At 40.5% G+C, this 19,536-nt stretch overlaps 1 protein-coding gene across 3 annotated transcripts in view; it reads left to right on the top strand.

Annotated features, from left to right (window-relative positions):
* Nucleotides 1-241: 241 nt before the first annotated feature.
* PAIP1 (poly(A) binding protein interacting protein 1) overlaps nucleotides 242-19,536 on the top strand; it is a 29,551-nt gene continuing 10,256 nt past the window's right edge. Inside the window, exons 1-5 of one of the 3 annotated variants that reach the window (XM_054486919.2) lie at nucleotides 242-365; nucleotides 1,698-1,867; nucleotides 9,819-10,004; nucleotides 14,583-14,695; nucleotides 17,879-17,990. In XM_054486919.2, coding sequence (XP_054342894.1) covers nucleotides 1,769-1,867; nucleotides 9,819-10,004; nucleotides 14,583-14,695; nucleotides 17,879-17,990 — 510 coding nt within the window. In that variant the 5' untranslated portion in view covers nucleotides 242-365; nucleotides 1,698-1,768. Of the gene's footprint in view, nucleotides 366-556; nucleotides 1,117-1,697; nucleotides 1,868-9,818; nucleotides 10,005-14,582; nucleotides 14,696-17,878; nucleotides 17,991-19,536 lie in introns of those variants that run through there. The other 2 variants (XM_054486917.2, XM_054486916.2) reach the window with 2 other exon arrangements.

Below are 19,536 nucleotides of genomic sequence, written 5' to 3'. Positions count from 1 at the left end.
AGCTAGCACATTTTCTTGAAATTTCTGGAGGGGAAGGTTAAAGGAAAGAGAACGAAGCTTGTTAAACGGAGGTGTGACCTACTGTGGTAAACACCTAGTGTGAATTAAAAAGGGGGGACGCATATTTTGATTCCGTTTCTACTCCCTTCCCCCGATGCTAACAGACCAGGTGGCAGTCTCCCAGGGACCACTCCACAGCAGTCCGCGGGTCTCGGCCGGAGCCGAGTCATTGAACACACCTGTGCGCCAGCGAACCCTGGCACAGGGTCCACGCCCCCTCCCCCCGTGTTTTTATTTTCCGGGCGTCAACTGTCGGTCTCGCACGTCTCTCCTGAGAACTACCGAGTAGGTCGGGCCTGCCTGTGGTAAGCGTCCCCCTCACCCTTCATCCCCCCAGCCTGGCCCCGGGAACCGAGATGCCCCTGCCCGAGCCTGGCTGCGGGCCGGCAGGTGGCCGAGACGCCACTCGGCGGGCGGCCTGCGGGGCCCGGCGGCCGGCCAGCCGCGAACTGGAGGAGCCTAGCGGGCGCGTCCCGAGCCTCCGGGCCGCAGGGGGCCGCTGTGACCCGCCTGCGCCCCTGCCACGCCGAAGGCGGGGAGCCGGGTTTTGGGGGAGAATTGGAAAGCCGAGGGTAGCCGAGGGGGGCGGGCGCTCTGTTGCAGCGGGTGCTCGGGCTGCCGTCCGCTCCGCCAGAAGCACCGAGCAGCCGAGCCGGGGCCCGTCGCCCTCCTCCTCCATGAGGCCCGAGTGAGGCGCGGCGGCTATAGCCGACCCGCGGCGCCTTCCCCCCGCGTCCTATCGCGAGCGCAGCGGCAGCGGCCCCTGGAGGAGGAGGCGGAGGAGGAGGAGCATGTCGGACGGTTTCGATCGGGCCCCAGGTGCTGGTCGGGGCCGGAGCCGGGGCCTGGGCCGCGGAGGGGGCGGGCCTGAGGGCGGCGGTTTCCCGAACGGAGCGGGGCCTGCTGAGCGGGTGCGGCACCAGCCGCCGCAACCCAAAGCCCCGGGCTTCCTGCAGCCACCGCCGCTGCGCCAGCCCAGGACGACCCCGCCGCCAGGGGCCCAGTGCGAGGTCCCCGCCAGCCCCCAGCGGCCTTCCCGGCCCGGGGCGCTCCCAGGTACGGAGCAGCTCTAAGGGCCCCAGTCCTCCTTGGCGAACGCTTCCCTACGGCCCTCCACGCGTGCCGAGGCCCGACGCGCTGTCTGCCGTCCTCACCCCCGGTTCCCCGAAAGCATTCCCCGAGAGGTCCGCGTGACCGGGTAGGGACGGTCCGGGATCCGGGTTTGGAAGGTGTCTGCTGGAATCCTTTGTGCGCCTGGCTGGGGGAGGGGCCGGGTGCGCGGTCTCGGAGTTCGCGGTCCCGGGAGGAAGTAAAAATCGCCTCCCCTCAGCAGCCCTCTAAAGCGAGACCCTAGCGAGTAACCACCCCTTTTCCACCGACCCCTTTAAAACCACAGAGAGGAAAAAAGCTCGCAAGCACTCATTTGAGAGGCAGGTATGCCTGTAACTGAGTCACCGCAAGTCTATTGTTCCTTTTTGTAGGCTGTCTGTACACATCCCGGCGATAACCATAAATTTCATGATGGTTTCTATTTAACTCTTAAAAACAGACGCTTTTCAGATGGTTTTTCAGTATATAGCAAGTTGTTGTACAAAGGAAAGAATGCATCTGACGCCCCGTTTTTTTTTCTTTCGCAGAGCAAACGAGGCCCCTGAGAGCTCCACCTAGTTCACAGGATAAAATCCCACAGCAGAACTCGGAGTCAGCAATGGCTAAGCCCCAGGTGGTTGTAGCGCCTGTATTAATGTCTAAGCTGTCAGTGAATGCCCCTGAATTTTACCCTTCAGGTTATTCTTCCAATTACACAGTAAGTACACCCTTTTTCCTACAACTCTGGGTTAATTTACTGGAATAATGTGGTTATTACTTTGTTAATCAGAGTATGTTTGTGCTTTCTGTACTACACGTAAAAAAAAATTTTTTATTGTGAATGTTTTGAATTATTGAACTCAGAAGGAAACAAAGCTGATTCAGAAATATATTTTGTAGTTATATTCAAGGTATTAGAATGTAAGCTTGAGATACACATCTGTGTTCTTGTTTCTAGTGATTATTCCATTATGTTAAAATAGACATAGTTTTGATCCTAATTATTGTATGCAGAAATGTCCTACGGGGTTGTGATAAAGTATTTACATAGGTGTAAAGAACGTTTAAACTTTCAGTTTTTCTTTGTCACTTATATAACTTTAAAAAATAGTCACTTTTCTTAAATAGCCGTACAAAGCACAGTTGGAATATGTAGAAAGGAATTTGTTGTACTGGATAAACCCAGATGAGTAAATGCATAAGGATTAATTGTAGAGAAGTGGGAGGGAATCATTGGAGAAATGATTGATGATACTTTAGCTTAAGTCCTGTCTTTCCTATCTTCTTAGTTTTATTGAAGTATAGCAGAGAATAGTGTACTTAAGTGTTAGCTCAGTCTCATAAAGTGAACACTCAACTAATCAGCATCCCAGTCAGGAAATAGAACATTATCAACATCCTGAAAACCCACTCTGTCTCCTTCCAGTTGTTCCTGATGTCCAAGTATAACCACTATTTTGACTTCATAGGATAGTTTTGCCTGTGTTCAAAGTTTGTATAAATGAAGTCATATAGAATATATTCTTTCTCACTTTCAATATCAAGATTACTCCATATTGTAGCATATAATTGGAGGTGACTTATTTTTATAACATTCCATTGCATGAATATATCCCATTTGTCTGTTGATGAACGTTGGTAGCTTTCACTCTTGGGTTATTATCAATAGGGCACATTTTGTGTCTTGCTGGCTGTATGCCTTTATTTCTGTTTGGTATATACCAAGGAATGGAGTTGCTGGGACTTAGGGTAGCCAGCTTTAGCAGAGACTGCCAAGTAGTTTCAGAGATTGTTCCACTGTACTTTCTGAGTAGTGTATGATTTCCAGTTACTCTACTTCCTGGTCGGCACTTGGTATTTTCTGTTTAACCATTCTGGTGGGCATATAGTATCTAGTTGTGGTTTTAAATTGTATTTCCCTTATAACTGATAATGACACACCTTTTTTATTACCTCTTTTTGGCTCTCCTTCCATATTTGACAGTAAAAGTATGGAAAAGCTGTGTTCCATGTTTTAGATACTCCATGATTCTTATGCTGTATAGGAAAAAGCTTTGGGATTGGAAAGAAAAAGATATAGGCATAGCAGGAAAAGCAATTGATATGGGGTGAAAAAGGCCATCTATCGTGTAAGGTAGAAATGAGAGCATCTTGAGTTCTTGCCAGAAAATTGTATTTAGCTCACAGAGGAAAAGAACCATTAGAGCACTGTAAGAGGTTGAATAAACTCTTAAGGATGCTTGTTCTAGCAGCCACGAGCAGGTTCCCATTTATTTTCTTCCCTATTGACTTGGGCTGTTTTATGATGATGGAGGGATACAGGGGTGTGTTTGTGTGTGTAATAATCGTGTATCAACTATTTTTACATGGTTCAAGTGACTTTGGGGCTGTAGAGCAGTAGATAAAGTCATGTTAGTCCACCTACTTTGAGCCACTGCATCTTTTAGGCATTCCTTGCCATCCTCTAATAGATCAGCACCTTCTGTGCTCAATTTACCAAAACAGATTGCAGCCTGGAACCTGGAAACCTGTGTGGCCTGCAGGTGTCTTCTCTAGCCCTGAATGGGTTTGTTTTTTTCTTTAAGTTGTTTTAATTAATTAACCAATACCTAAATTAGATATTAGAAACTCGAATGTTCTGGTTTGTCATAAAATCTGGCCTTAGTGGACTGGCATTTTGATACAGCAAAAATTGGTTGGAGCTGAGTAGAGGCATTCTCTTTAGATGGAGTCTGTGAGCTCTAATTTGCTTTCTGGCTTATTTCATTCATTTGTAATCTACCTGAATTCTACAGGCATTCAGGCTTACTACCCTTGTTCTGGTATATTCTCTAGCCTTACTAGTTTACCCTAATCTTTACCCATAGTTAAGGCTAAGAGAGTTTTTCTCAATCCAATTTGTCACGGAACAGCAGGATCCTTTTTTCCCCCCGACTCTTAGGATAAGCTCTTATTGCAAAGGAAACGTTTCCTTTTAGTAGCCATAATCCAAAGTTAGCTACATTCACTCATTCAACAATAGTCAAGTACTTATCATGAGTCAAGCCCCGGTGATACAGCAACAAACAAAATGGACAGAAATTCCTGTCTTCATGGAGTCTCTATTCTAGTAGTCTTCTGGCTCAGTTTCCAGACATTTATTGAGTCTGCTTTTGTTCTACACATGAAAATCTATTTCCTGGTATCCTTTTTCTAACAGCCTTTATGGTAGTCTTCTGCTGTGCTTTCTTAACTCTTTCAAGGCACCAAGCCCTTTTATCTTCAGTTCTTCCTCTAATCCTGCTGCTAGAATTTCCTACTTTCCAAGCCTTCTTACCAGTGAGTTGCTATATTCATTTATTCCTGGCCATTGTTTCTTCTCAGACAAACCATTATGCCTTGAATATTTTGTCGCAGTTCACTTACCAGAGCCAAAAATTTAACATAGGAATTCATAAAGCATTGATTAAGAGACAGAAGTCCCCTTCCTCCCCTGCAAAACAATGAGCTTTTTTTCTAAGAGAGTCCCTCTTCAAGTTACTTCCCAGTTTTTCTTCTGCCTTGCAGTAGTATCATTCTCCAGTAGGTAAAATTATTCACTGTCTCTCACTGTTCAAACCTCTGCAGTCTGATCTCCCTAATTGTATTGATACTATTTTTGTGACTGATGTTCTTCCGATTTTTAAATTTATCTTCCTAAATCTCATTTTAAAACTTTGAGCACTGTAGGATCTATTCAGTTTATAAATTCCCATATGCCAGGTCCTGTGCTAGGTGCAAAGGTACCTTTTTAGTCTATCAGAAGCTCCCTCTCATTTTTATAAGAACTAAGTATTTAAGGTACTAATTTTGTTCTTTTTTCTCTCTGAGCATAATCTCCTTCACTCCCAAGACTCTGCAATGATTATTCTCTTCCAGATTTCAACCTATGAATTTATTCTGTAGCATTTGTTGTTATGAGCACCTCTTCTCTCCTACCTCTTTGGCTTCTGTGGCAGTACTTTCTTTATCCTCCCAACTTGCAGATCATTCCTTTTCCCCTCAGATGACGGTTGGTGATGTTCTTTCTTCCATTTTATTACCTCCTTTGCTAATCCCGCCTATTCCATAGAATCTGTCACGTATTTATGTGCTAATAACCCTGACATCTAATTATTCCTTTGAACTCTAGTGAACTCTAGGCATACATTTTCATTTATTTGACCACCTCTTGAGGACCTCACATTCAAATGCAAGTATAAAATCTATACACAGTGTAAGAATTATGTATTTCATGTGAATCTCTTCTTTCTAACTAGCTGCTTACACTAAGAACTTGGTGGCATATTGACTCACCTCTCCTGCACACCCTTGCCTTAATTCAATCCAGCTAGCTAAAGTAGTCTTGACTATATTCACTCTCTGTAGTGTCTGATCAGTTTTCTTTCATTCCCACTGTTCTGTAATAGGTTCTCATCTCTTGACAATGTATATAGAGTACATACCATGAAAAAGTACATTTTCTATCTCTCCCAATCTCCCATAGAATTCTAAGAAAAATAAAACTTGAAAATATCCCTGTTTGGAAGCCATTTGACTCCACATTGAAGACTGAAGAAATTTGTGGCTTTAAAAAATCTGGTGCTAGAGAAGTAATGCAGGCTTTGATTCAAACACGTTGGAGTGCCTGTCTGTTCCAAATACTCTATGCCTCCTTTTTTGCTTAAAATGGCAGGCTCTGGATCCTCTGTTCTGCTATATTCAGAGCAGTTCTACTTTCTTCTTTTACTGATCAGATTTTACATTTTCTTAAAAGAGAGTTCTGTTGACTTAAGAAAAAAAAAAAAAAAAGGATTGCAAATCAGCGCTCTAAGCAGCATTTTTGCCACAAAGAATGACATTTGATGGAAACAGGAAATTAGTACTTTCAGCTGGGACCCGTACCTTTGCCTTTCTGCTGTTCCTTGTCATTAATAGTGGTAGGATACTACAAGTCTGTAAAACTAGCAACTGTATATCAAAAACTTAAGACTACTTTTTAGTTATAAAATTCACACATGTATGTAGTTAACATTAAGTATATGAATGTGTACAATTATGCCTAACTGCTTTCACAATTTTATAATGTCAATATTTATAATGGGAACGTTTTCTCACTCTAGAGGTAAGTATTGTTGTCTCTTGTGTTCTTAAATGGCTATGTGATATTCCATTATACAGTTATATGATAATGTATTTAACCAATTCCTTGTTAATGGATTGTTACGTGGATTTTTTGGCAATGAACATCTTTGTACATAAAGTCAAAATTGGGTTTTAAGCTTTTGTCATTTATTTAGAGTTTCACATAGAAGTTAAAAGTATAGGCTTTGTTCTGCGCTCAGTTCTTCTAATCAGTTTGTGACCATGCACAGTCACTTAAGTTGGTGCATGGTCCTTCCTTGTTCAAACCCTCTTTGCCCCATCCTGTTTTTCCTACTCTCTTAAGAGCCAGTTTCCTTAATTTGGCCCCCAAAGCCCTCTAAGATCTCCTTATCTGCCTCATTGACCTCATTAGTTACCACCCATCCTCAGTTTCTGTATTCTAGTTATTGTCTTTTTCAAAGTTATTAGGCCTCCTTGGGGCCTGTGTGCTTCTTGTGCCCATAGAAAGAGAATATCTTTCCTTAGATATTTGTATGGCTGGATCTTTTTTTCTTTCTTAGTTTATATATTAACTCTAAGAATCTTTACTTGGCTTTTTGCCTTTTTTTTTTTTTTTTGTAGTATATTTCAACTTCTGAATGTGTCTTCCATCATGGAGTATGAGCTCCATGAGAGGAGAGCCTTGTCTGCTTTATTCATGGCAGATACTCATGTCATGGCAGTATCCCATCCCCTAAGACAGTCTTTGGCACTTAGTAGGTACTCAGCAGCCACACCATTTTGAATGAATAACCAAAGTGACTTAACTACTCTGTGCCTGTTTCTTCTGTGCAGGGAGGATAGTAATGCTTACCTCAAAATGTTCTAGGTTAAATAAGATGCAGGCAAAGCCCTTATGGTGTTTATCACATATCGTATATGCAGCTGGTGGCTATTAGCTTATTAATTGGAGTACCATCCTAGGTGCCAAGAAATACAGCTTTTTATCATTCACTTTGGATGCTTTTTATACTTTAGTCCCTTTATGTATGAATACATGGCTGTTGCATTTGGAATATGACTCAGTATTCTAGAAATTTAAAATGTAATTCATTTGTTGAACATTCTGTGCTTTACTATGTGCTCTTCACCAATCTAGGTGAATTTGATTAATTCACTTAATCCTCAGAGTCATAGCTATAATATTTATGATTAGTAAATAAATTCATCAACATTAATACCTCCTATTATAGTAGAATGTTTAACTTGAATTCAAATGCGTGACAAAAATCTAATGTATTAGAGTTTATCCTTCTATTCAGTGAACACTATATGTGAATGAAAAAGGCACATGAATCTGCTATTTCTGCAGCTGGTTTTACTTCCTGATTGCCTCTCATAGTACATGCAACTTTCGCTAAGTATCACTTCAGTCTCTGAAGATACATAGGCCGGGCATGGTGGCTCTCGCCTGTAATCGATTCAGCGCTTTGGGAGGCCGAGTTGGGTGGATCATTTGAGGTCAGGAGCTCGAGACCATCCTGATCAACATGGTGAAACCCCGTCTCCACTAAAAATACAAAAAAAATTAGCTGGGCCTGGTGGTGCATGCCTATAGTCCCAGCTACTCCGGGAGGCTGAGGCAGGAGAAGTGCTTGAACCTGGGAGGCAGAGGTTGCAGTGAGCCAAGATCTTGCCACTGTACTCCAGCCTGGGTGACAGAGCGAGACTCCATCTCAAAAAAAAAAAAATAAAAAATAAAGATAAAATAAAAAGTGTACAACATGACCTCCAAATGGTGGTCATTTGAAGTGGTAGCACTATAGTGGTCCATTTTCATGCTGCTGACAAAGACATACCTGAAACTGGGAAGAAAAAGAGATTTAATTGGACTTACAGTTCCACAAGGCTGGGGAAGCCTCAGAATCATGGCGGGAGGTGAAAGGCACGTCTTACGTGGCAGCAGCAAGAGAAAAATGAGGAAGAAGCAAAAGCGGAAACCCCTGATAAACTCATCAGATCTCGTGAGACTTATTCACTATGACAAGAATAGCACTGGAAAGACTAGCCCCATTGATTCAATTACCTCCCCCCTGAGTCCCTCTCACAACACATGGGAATTCTGGGAGATACAATTCAAGTTGAGATTTAGGTGGGGACACAGCCAAACCATATCAGGCACCAACAGTAAAGGAGCAAGTGGACAATTGGCAATGTTGGTCTTTCTCCTAAGACTGTGTCCTGGGCCAGGCACAGTGGCCTGTAATCCGAGCACTTTGGGAGGCCGAGGTGGGGGAATCACCTGAAGTCAGAGTTCGAGACCAGCCTGGCCAACATGGTGAAACCCTGTCTCTACGAAAAATACAAAAATTAGCCAGGCATGGTGGTGCATGCCTGTAATCCCAGCTACTTGAGAGGCTGAGGTACAGGAATAGCTTGAACCCGGGAGGCGGAGGTTGCAGTGAGCCAAGGTTGCACCACTGCACTCCAGCCTGGGCAACAGAACAAGACTGTCTCAAAAAAAAAAAAAAAAAAAAAAAAAAAAAAAAAGACTGTCTTTCTCCAACATGGAGCATTTCTAAGGGTGTTTTGACCATGTATGCCTTTTTTTTTCCTCTATGCACTCACTGATTTTTGAACTTAACCCCTTCACAAAATGCTTCTGTTTTAGTCATAACTTTTTTATGTGGCTTTTCATTTGACTCTGTTTGGAGAAGGTTAAATTTCATACAAGCAATATAGTTATTATTAGATTTTAACTGTTTGGTAAACTTTAAAGCGCTTCGGGTGGTATTCTAGGCATTGAGATGTGAAAGTTGCTGCTCAAGTCTATTATCTTTTGTAAAACTCGCCCACTCAGCCTCCTGCCATTAATGAAAAGGTTGGAAACTGCCAAAGGTGACAGTGGTGGAAACAACATTAGCTGGAAACTACTGCTGCTATCAAGGTTTTGTTAGTAACCTGGATGTAGCAGCCAAAAGGTCTCCTTCCATTTATACCATGATGAAATTTTAGTTACTCGAGCAGCTTTATGCATTTCTTTGCCCTTGGGGATTAACAGATGATAAACCTTATTAGGTTTTGGGGGTTTTTTTTGTTTTTTTCTCCCAATAAAAAAGTTGTCAACATTTGCAGAAATACAGAGAATGGTATAATGAATCCTCATGGCCTCAACAGTAAGCTACACGTGGCCGTTCTTGTTTTTATATCCCTAGTCCATACTTCCCCTCCCACTTTGAAGCAAATCCTAGATCTTATTTCATTCGTAAGTGGATCAGAGTCTTAATTTTTATATTGGCATTGTAGTGAAATATTGGTTTAAACTTTATTCCTCAGCCATCTTAGAAGTTGACCCAGAATGAGAAGACAGTTTCCTATTCAGCTAAACAGAACCTTTCTGCTGTTAATTATAACACTTCAGCTTTTAGGCAAGGAAGAAAAATAGCTCAATTGACAATTTTATTGATGAACATAAATTTTTATCATGTGAAGGATCTTTAAAAAAGCATTTGTGCTAGAGACATACCACCTAGTGTGTTTTAGCCAGTAGCATAGATTAAAATTTTTTTTTCGTTTTTGATCCGTAGGAATCCTATGAGGATGGTTGTGAGGATTATCCTACTCTATCAGAATATGTTCAAGATTTTTTGAATCATCTTACAGAGCAGCCTGGCAGTTTTGAAACTGAAATTGAACAGTTTGCAGAGACCCTGAATGGTTGCGTTACAACAGATGATGCTTTGCAAGAACTTGTGGAACTCATCTATCAACAGGTATGTTGGCTTATAGCATGGAATGACCTTCAGATAGCTTCCTTGAAGCCCAAGGATAGTGGCTACTCCTTGAGGGAGACCAGATTCATGATCACCTGCCTCCACACTTAACTCTTTATAGTTTCTGGGAGTTCTAAGTCTGTCTTGTATAAAACTCCTATAGTTAGGGATCCAACGGTAGAGCCAGACAGGATTGCAAGTTCACCTGTGTAGTCAAGGTTTAGTATAGGCAATATTCACCTGTTTAGCCAAAGCTCTATACAAGCGGTATAGTACAGAAGGTGATATGGGCACTGAAAAGGAAGGCTACATAAGTGTCACCCCCCACCCAAACCCTGCCCCTTGTTTTGCAGGCTCTGAAATTAGTACCAGAAAAGACTGCAATTCTTTTCCCCTATGTGTTGAATTGAATAGTAGTATTAGAGTAGGGGAGGAAAAATATTAGAGAATTTGCTTGCCTCATAAGTAGGTCTTTAAAAAAAGAAAGCCAAACCATAAAACGTCTTGTCTTGAGTCTTAACATTTCTACTTGTCTTTGCTTTCTTTTAAAATTTAAGTATTTCATCTTAATTCCTTGAAAGTCTAATTTAGTCAGTTGAAATTGTTTCATTATACAACATTTAGTTTTTATCCCGGCATATTGGTCATTAACATAGTAACGCTTTTTTTTTTTTAATGGAGTCTTGCCCTGTCTCCCAGGCTGGAGTGCAGTGGCGCAGTCTCAGCTCCCTGCAACCTCCACCTCCTGGGTTCAAGCGATTCTCCTGCCTCAGTCTCCCAGGTAGCTGAGATTACAGGTGTGCACCACCATGCCAAGCTAATTTTTTTATATTTGATAGAGACAGGGTTCCACCGGGTTGACCGGGCTGGTCTCGAACTCCTGACCTCAAGTGATCTGCTTGCCTTGGTCTCCCAAAATGCTGGGATTACAGACATGAGCCACTGCATCTGGCCTCATTAATGCTATTTTAAAAGTGAAAAATACAGTAGACAACACTGGCTTAACACAAAATTTCTTAGTCAGTGTGAGACTGGTCAAAAAAAATGGGCCATGATCAGAAGTATAAACTTCAGGTTCTTTAAGTCACTGTTACAAGAGCAACACAAATTTGGAATATATGGAAGGGAGATTATAATGCAAATTAATGATTATTTTCTGTCCTAATGTTTCATTTGGCTGCTTTTCCAAGTTATTCTGGATGGTTACTGGACCCCAAGATTACCTAGCCAACTGTCAGGTTTGAGGAAGTAGCTGAGATGTTAGGAAGACAGAACTGCACTGTTTGTCCTCATTTCTGCTTTCTGCCGATAAATGGATTGAAAAGGGATATGAGATAAGAAAATGAAACAAATATATTTATTTCTTGTTGCCTTTCTGGCTTCCTCTACTATTTAGTTTCAGTTATTCAGTAGGCTGCGTAATTATACTTATTCAGAGCTGGACAAAGGATCAGTAACCTGATAAGCTTCAACTGTTTCTCTGATTGTCAAATATGTAGTCAGTATATTTAATGTTTTAATATTCTATGATCAATGATGCATAGGTGTATCAATAGCTGCTAAGTTTCATTGACGTAATTTATGGAAATTTACTCATAGCAACTAACAAACGAGGAAGTATAAAAGATGACAGATTAGGCCAGGCGCAGTGGCTCATGTCTGTAATCCCAGCACTTTGGGAGGCCGAGGCGGGTGGATCACCTGAGGTCAGGAGTTCAAGACCAGCCTGACCAACATGGAGAAACCCCGTCTCTACTAAAAAAAAAATACAAAATTAGCTGGGCTTGGTGGTGCATGCCTGTGATCCCAGCTACTCGGGAGGCTGAGGCAGGAGAATCGCTTGAACCCGGGAGGCGGAGGTTGCAGTGAGCCGAGATTGCGCCATTGCACTCCAGCTTGGGCAACAAGAGCGAAACTCTGAATCAAAAAAAAAAAAAAAGACAGATTAAATACACATTCAACTTTGATATCTCCCAAACACCACTAAAATGACACTATGGGGATTTTTTAAAGGCGGAAGCTCATAGGGACAGAGAAGAGGAAAAGAAAAGCACTAGTTTTGAAGACTAGAAAGCAGGTGAGTGAGTGGTACCTGATTTGGCAGATCTAAAGTTGAATTCCAAGCCAGTGGTGGTAAAGCTGAGAATCACCATGACTTACAGTGCAAAACCTAAAAGGTTCTAGAATAAGGATGGAATGAGGCTAAAAGGATTGCTTGAGAATCTAAAAAGTTAGACCATCCAGATCTTTTTACACTGACCAGCCAGTTTGAAATTTTGTTGTAACCCTTCTTATGAAATTAACAAAGGACGTACTCTGTCGAAAAGAGGAGTTATGCCACGGATGAAGACATGGAAACCAGGAAAAGGAACTCTACAGGAGAGACTACATGAACTGTCCAGATGATGGTTCAAAGGAGATCTCAAAACAATAGCAGCATGCATAGTAGGTCTGAAGCAGCCAGGCTTCACTGGACTAGGTCAGAAGGCTCCAGGAAAGACTGCCGTAATAAGATGAGCACACGTGCTGTAAGATATGGGAAGAAATTTACAGAGTAGTGAGTTTAGGGATCAATCGATGAGAAGAATATAAAAATGTAAGAAAAACTGAGTCTAGGGAAAACAAAGTTGTGCAAAAAGTAAAAGCAGTGTAATACATGGTTCAGCTTTAAATGAAAACACAGCAAATGAATAAAATCATAACCATACTGTAATAGTAGGAAATAGTAGAGTGGGGTGAAATTAAGCAGGGTGAAAGCTAAAAGCTCATCTTCCATGATGGGAAACTGTAAGTTGAGTATCCCTTATCTGAAATGCTTGAAATCTCAAGCATTTTTTCGGATTTAGCATATACAGTATATAATGAGACACCTCAGGGAGGGTACCTAAGTATTACAGCTGAAGGGGGTTGACAGGGTCTTTTTTCCTTTGGGGATGCTGAATAAATTATGTGTTGTACACCTGTGTTTTGACTGACCTGTCACATGAGGTCAGGTGTGGAATTTTCCACTTTTGGCATTATGTGGGCACTCACATTTTCTGATTTTGGAGGATTTTAGATTTTTGGACAGGGATGCTCAAGTTGCCATAAGAAATAACATCTAAACTGAAAAATTATGTAGTGCGGAGATATGGGGGTTAAAACATTTTTAGCTGAAGAAGTCAAAAGTGGTTGTCTTTGGGAGTAAAACCGGGGTGTAAGTAGGGAAGTAGGAAACTGTTGAATGACAAGCCCTATAGAACTTGTCTTTAAATCGTGTTATAACATTAAAAAGAAGCTAAAGGAAAACATGCAGTGCCAATAATGGGAAAAATGTAAGTATGAACCAAGTCTTGGGTACCTGCTAAACATACATGATGTCAGGAGAAATCACTCTTTCTCCCTTAATGTGACATATACTGGCCCCATGTGAGCAAGGAAATAATTAGAAATAAAAGTTAGTAAGTAGACCCAGCATAGGGTCAGAGGGGTGGGTAGCAGGACATTTGTTAGATCTAGATTCTATGTTCAATTACATTTGTGGCCAAGTCCCTTAACTTTTTTAAAGATGGGGGCTTTGTTTGTCACCCAGACTAGAGTGCAGTGGCGTGACCACAGCTCACTGCAGCCTTGAACTCCTGCACTCAAGTGATCTTCCACCTCAGCCTCCAGAGTAGCTGGGACTACAGTGCATGCTACCGTGCCCAGCTAATTTTTAAGTTTTTTTATAGAGATGGTGGTCACACTATGTTGACTAGGTTGGTCTTGAACTCATGGCCTCAAGCGATCCTCTGGCCTTGGCCTTCCAGAGTACTAGGATTACAGGCATGAGCCACTGTGCCCGACTTCTTAACCTTTTAATATGTGTTTTCTTACCTAATATTAGATGGTAAACTATGTTCTCTACTATTCTTTAGAAATTGCAATTAAAGTTAAACTTGCTGAACACTGCTTCGGTTATATCAATAATCTTTGACGTGTAGTGTTTTCTTACTGTCTTTTTTTTTTTTTTTTTTAAGTAGCTTAGCTGTTTTCATTTCCCCTTTACCCAGTCATTCTTGGAGTGTTTAAGTGTTAGTTGCTTGTGCCAGTTACCATTAATCACCTCTTTAAAGTCTAACTGAAGCTCAGGGAGGTTTACTGATGTCCAAAGTCATGAAGCAGAATGCCAGGGAATCTTGTCCTGTAATGCCGAACACTAAAGTCTGTGCTTTCCTGCCCCAAGAAGCCCCACTGGTCAACAGTTTGGCAGGATTCTCATTCATAATTGTCACTGTGCAGTTGAGGACATGTACAGATTTTCTGCAAAAAATGGGTTAGCATCAGGAGACGTTATCTGTTCGCTTTCTGGTAGCCTCAGGTAACTGATGGGTTTTTTCTTTTTTTTCTTTTTGTACTTTTTTTTCTACTTATTGTGGTTCTTGCTGTAAGGTTGGGAGGGAAAGTGAACTTAATTTCCTTAAGCCTAACAATGACAAAAGACTTGTGTATATGGTCAGTTTGGGGAGTCAATTTTTTCTTCTTTAGAATGTTGCTGTTAAGTATTTGCATTAATAATGATGTACCTATGTCATATGACACTTTTCTTCTTTTTAAAAGGCCACGTCTATCCCAAATTTCTCTTATATGGGAGCTCGCCTGTGTAATTACCTGTCCCATCATCTGACAATTAGCCCACAGAGTGGCAACTTCCGCCAATTGCTACTTCAAAGGTCAGTGTAAATGTGAAATTAAAGGAAAACTACTTCTAAATATACTAGAATTTGACCAGTCCTCAGACCATATATTATAAAAAGCTGCAGGAAAGAATAGGGCAGCCTATTCTTATGTGCATTATATTTGAAGTTTTTAGTTCAATATACCAGTCTTTTTTCTGTAATGGTCTATGAATTTGGTTTTGTGTTTAGAAAGACCTTTCCTTTTCCAAGATCTTAAAAATAAACACTTATGTAATTCTTATTACTTTGGTAGCTTTGGTTTGAATAAGGATCTAATTTTATTTAGATTAGAATAAAAGTGAATAATCCATTTTTCCTTATTGATTTGAACTGCCACTTTTATCACACTTGCATTATTTGGATTTTGATTCTGGATTTTCATTCCATTTATCACTTATTCTGTTCCTTCTTATTACCATACAATTCATACAATAGCTATTAAAAAGCTTTTCTTTTTTTTCTTTTTTTTTTTTTATTTTTTGAGATGGAGTCTTACTTTGTCTCCCAGGCTGGAGTGCAGTGGCACGATCTCAGCTCACTACAACCTCTGCCTCCCAGGTTCAAGTGATTTTCCTGCCTCAGCCTACCCAGTAGCGGGGACTACAGGCACCCGCCACCATGCCTGGCTAATTTTTGTATTTTTAGTAGAGACGGGTTTCACCATGTTGGCTGGGCTGGTCTCAAACTCCTGATCTCAGGTGATCCGCCCGCCTCGGCCTCCCAAAGTGCTGGGAATACAGGCGTGAGCCACCGCTCCCGGCCAACTAGTATCTTTATAAAAATACTTGGAATGGGCTGGGTGCGGTGGCTCACGCCTGTAATCCCAGCACTTCGGGAGGCCGTGGCGGGTAGATCACGAGGTCAGGAGATCGAGACCATCCTGGCTAACCCGGAAACCCTGTCTCTACAAAAAATACAAAAAAATAGCCGGGTGTGGTGGCGGGCACCTGTAGCCCAGCTACTCGGGAGGCTGAGGCAGGAGAATGGGGTGAACCCGGGAGGCGGAGCTTGCAGTGAGCAGAGATCGCGCCACTGCACTCCAGCCTGGGCGACAGAGCCAGACTCCGTATCAAAAATAATAATAACAATAATGATGAAAATACTTGGAATGGCCCCAAATAGATATAGATACAGTTTGGAAAAATACAAATGTCAAAGTTATAAAAAGATATCTAACCATACTTATAATTAAAGAAACACAAATTATAGCTTCTGTAAAGATTCAGAGTGGGTACTTGTAGGCGGTAGGACGCCAGGAATGCTCACTCATGTTTTTCAGTGCTTCTCACCCCCGGCTGTGCCTTAGAGTTACCTAGATACTTAAAGCCGAGATCCTATCTGAACCCTTTGAAATTCTGGTGTAATTAGACGAGGTAGAGCTAGGACATGGTTTTTTAAAGCTTCCCAAGTGATTCTACTGTATAGCTATGATTGAGACCCACTCTTCTCATTGACTGTTACCCACCATATATGCTTCTGTGGTACTGTAATCCTGTCAAAGATAATAATGTGGAGAAATGCTAGTGAGCTAACAGGTAAAAAGCAAAGCATAATTCTGCTACCTGTTTAAAAAATATATACATACTTTGAAAAAGATGGAACAGAAGTTACCTTCACAGCAGTTATCTCTTGTTTTCAGTAGTATTACAGGTGACTTTGTTCTTTATACTTTTTCTGTTTTAACCTTTCCAAAATAAACATGCTTTTATAATTGAAAATCTTTAGCTTAAAAATTTGACTTTTCACCTAGTCAATTATGTAGGTATTTATGTTTGCATGTACATAATCATATCTTAATGTACAATCTGTCATAGCATTTTATGAAAAAAAAAGTTATTTCATCAACTCTTACCAACAAAGTTGTAACAGAAAGCAAAGCAGCCAACAGGTGTTTTTAAATAACTGATTTGGCATTAATTAACTGATCTCTTCCATTATTAACCAGAATGTACTATCTATAAATATCCCAACTTCTTTCTGATGAGTAATTTAATATGTACAAGGTGATAACAAATATCTTACCACATTTGACTTAAACAGAAGATGTTGCTCAGTTAATATACCTCGTAAACATTGGAATTCGCCACATAAGCACAGTAAGCTGTGCTGGGGTTTCGTGGTTGGCAAACTGACCCAGAGTCAATTACTGAACAAGAGGTAATTTATTTTTTCTTTATTAAAAATTTTTTACAAAGTCAACCTAAACTGGCTGTGTGGAAACCATTCAGTACCCATAGCTTTTCCCTTTGTCTTTAAAAGGAAAACTGTCAAAACCAGTCTTGTGAAACAAGTTACTTTCCCAGAGTTTTCTCACCTTATCAATAAAGATTAAAAATACTTAATAACAAAATGATAAACTTTTACAGTCCATTTAAAAAATCTATTTTAGTAACAATATCTGACACTGTAGTTCACTTATGAAGGCAGTGACAGGGTTATTGTGCCTAGTTTAGTTACCTTGTAGGAACTATGACTGACAGTAAGCTCCAAGAAGAGGATTTCTTCTTTTTGTCATCTGTGTGAAGCAAATGGGTCCAGTCAGGGGCAAAGAGAGCAAGGAAAAATCAGTTATTTGAAGCTGTCAGTCTCATTACAAATAGAGAACAAGGCCGATGCTTTCTGTATTGTGGTTTTAATGGGGGAATTTTTTCCTCACATTAGTACTTCTCTGATATGTATAATGGAAATTACAAGAATAATGGACTTCAAAACAGTTCATTTTATTTTCAGTTGGAGGCTGTGTGTGTGTGTGTGTGTGTGTATTTAAAGATCCTTTTCAAAGTTGTAGTATTAAAAAATTTACAGAGACAATTTGGGTAAAATCAGTGCTTTCTTAGTAAAAAACCTATAAGACAAGGTGAGGCTCTCTCTCCCCTCTTTGGGCTGCCAGTATGCTGTGAATCAGATTACACCTATGTTGTTTAAACATATTATAAATTTGATAAAAATCGTTGAAAATAAAACTATCAGTTTTTTCAAACTGGGAGACTTAGTATGAAAAGATGGTGTATATTCTAGCCTCTTCAATAGTCAGGAACAGTTTCTTTATTGTAGAAAAAGCGTTGGGACATTGTCCTTGCCTCTTGCTGTGGACAACCAAACTGACAAATGGTTATCTTGTTTGACTATTTAAAAAGCAAAGCAATGTGAGATTATAAAAGATATGTCTTTAATTAGATGTCGGACTGAATATGAAGTTAAAGATCAAGCTGCAAAAGGGGATGAAGTTACTCGAAAACGATTTCATGCATTTGTACTCTTTCTGGGAGAACTTTATCTTAACCTGGAGGTGAGAAGTTTTTCTTTTGTTAAGTACTAATGAGGCCTGAGAACATAAGCTGATCTCAATGAGGAATTTGTGTTCACATTGTACTTTTACAACATTAAGAGTGAAATGAAAGAGGGAGGAAAGAAAACATGTTTCGGCACCTACTAGTGTCTGTGGTTTACTGGACCGTCTGTCCATAACATTTGCTCATGGGCAGAATGTTAGGAAATAATTACTGAGGTGAAAATCTGCGTACTTTTAGGAAGCTGTGGTTTACATGCAAATTTAAGTTCTTGAGATATCAACAGTGATACCTTTTTGAGTTCTTGCATCTTATATATTAATACATTTAGTTTGTTGACTTTCAGATAGTGGCTCAAAGCAGTTTACTCTGCAGAACTCTGAGTGAAAAGAGAGACTAGAGTCTCTCTAGGCTTTTCACTCTAATTCACCCAAATAGTTTTTTAAAAATTTTTTTTAATTGACAAAAATTATACCTTTATGGTACACAACACTTTGATATATGTATACATCATAGAATGGCTAAATCAAGCTATTTAACATGCATTACTTGACATACTTTTTTGTGTTAAGAACACTTAAAAATTTTAGCAGTTTTCATGTATACAATATATTAACTGTAGTCATCATGATGTACAAGAGATCTCTTGAACTTATTCCCCCTAAATGAAATTCTGTGTCCTTTGACCAGCATCACCCCAATACCCCAACCCCTAAGAATAGTTCTTTTTTGTCCTATTTTATATATTAATCTTCCACGTAAAAATGCATTTGTACAAAGTCTACGGCTAAATGTATTTATAAATTTGGGTGGTATACTTAAGTATATGCTTGTTAGTAGGCAATAGAAGTGCTGGATTCAGCACAGCATTATTACTGTGTAATGGAATTGCTTGAATTTTTTTTTTTTTTTTTTTTTTTTTTTGGTGGGGATAGAGTCTCACTCTGTCACCCAGGCTGGAGTGCAGTGACGTGATCTTGGCTCACTACAACCTCCGCCTCCCGGGTTCAAGCGATTCTCCTGCTTCAGCCTTCTGAGCAGCTGGGATTACAGGCACGTACCACTACGCCTGGCTAATGTTTATATTTTTAGTAGAGATGGGGTTTCACCATGTTGGCCAGGCTGGTCTCAAACTCCTGACCTCAGGTGCTGCCCGCCTCAGCCTTCCAGAGTGCTGGGATTACAGGCATGAGCCACCATGCCCAGCCTCTGCTTGATTTTTTAAATTAGTGAATATCATATATAAGCTTATACCTTCTTATACCCTGATTTGAGAACTTAAGATCATAAATGCCATAATATCAGAAACATCATAAGACAATGTGAATCTATCAAATGTACATCTCAGTCATTGTATCTAAAAGGTCTATGTCCAGTCCAGAGCCTAACTTACTAGGCCTTTTTACCACAGGTAGACTTAGTTTTTTGAAAATCTTATGCCATGTTCTTTTTCAGTCTAATTTTTGTTTAAGCCAAAATATGGACAGCGATCTAAAGAATACTGTTGAGCATTTTCTATATGGAGATAATGATGCTACGTCTATG

Source organism: Pongo pygmaeus, chromosome 4 (assembly GCF_028885625.2).
Source record: "Pongo pygmaeus isolate AG05252 chromosome 4, NHGRI_mPonPyg2-v2.0_pri, whole genome shotgun sequence".
NCBI lineage: Eukaryota > Metazoa > Chordata > Mammalia > Primates > Hominidae > Pongo > Pongo pygmaeus.
Note: the sequence above shows the minus strand (reverse complement) of the source record. Positions and strands in the feature narration are given on the sequence as shown.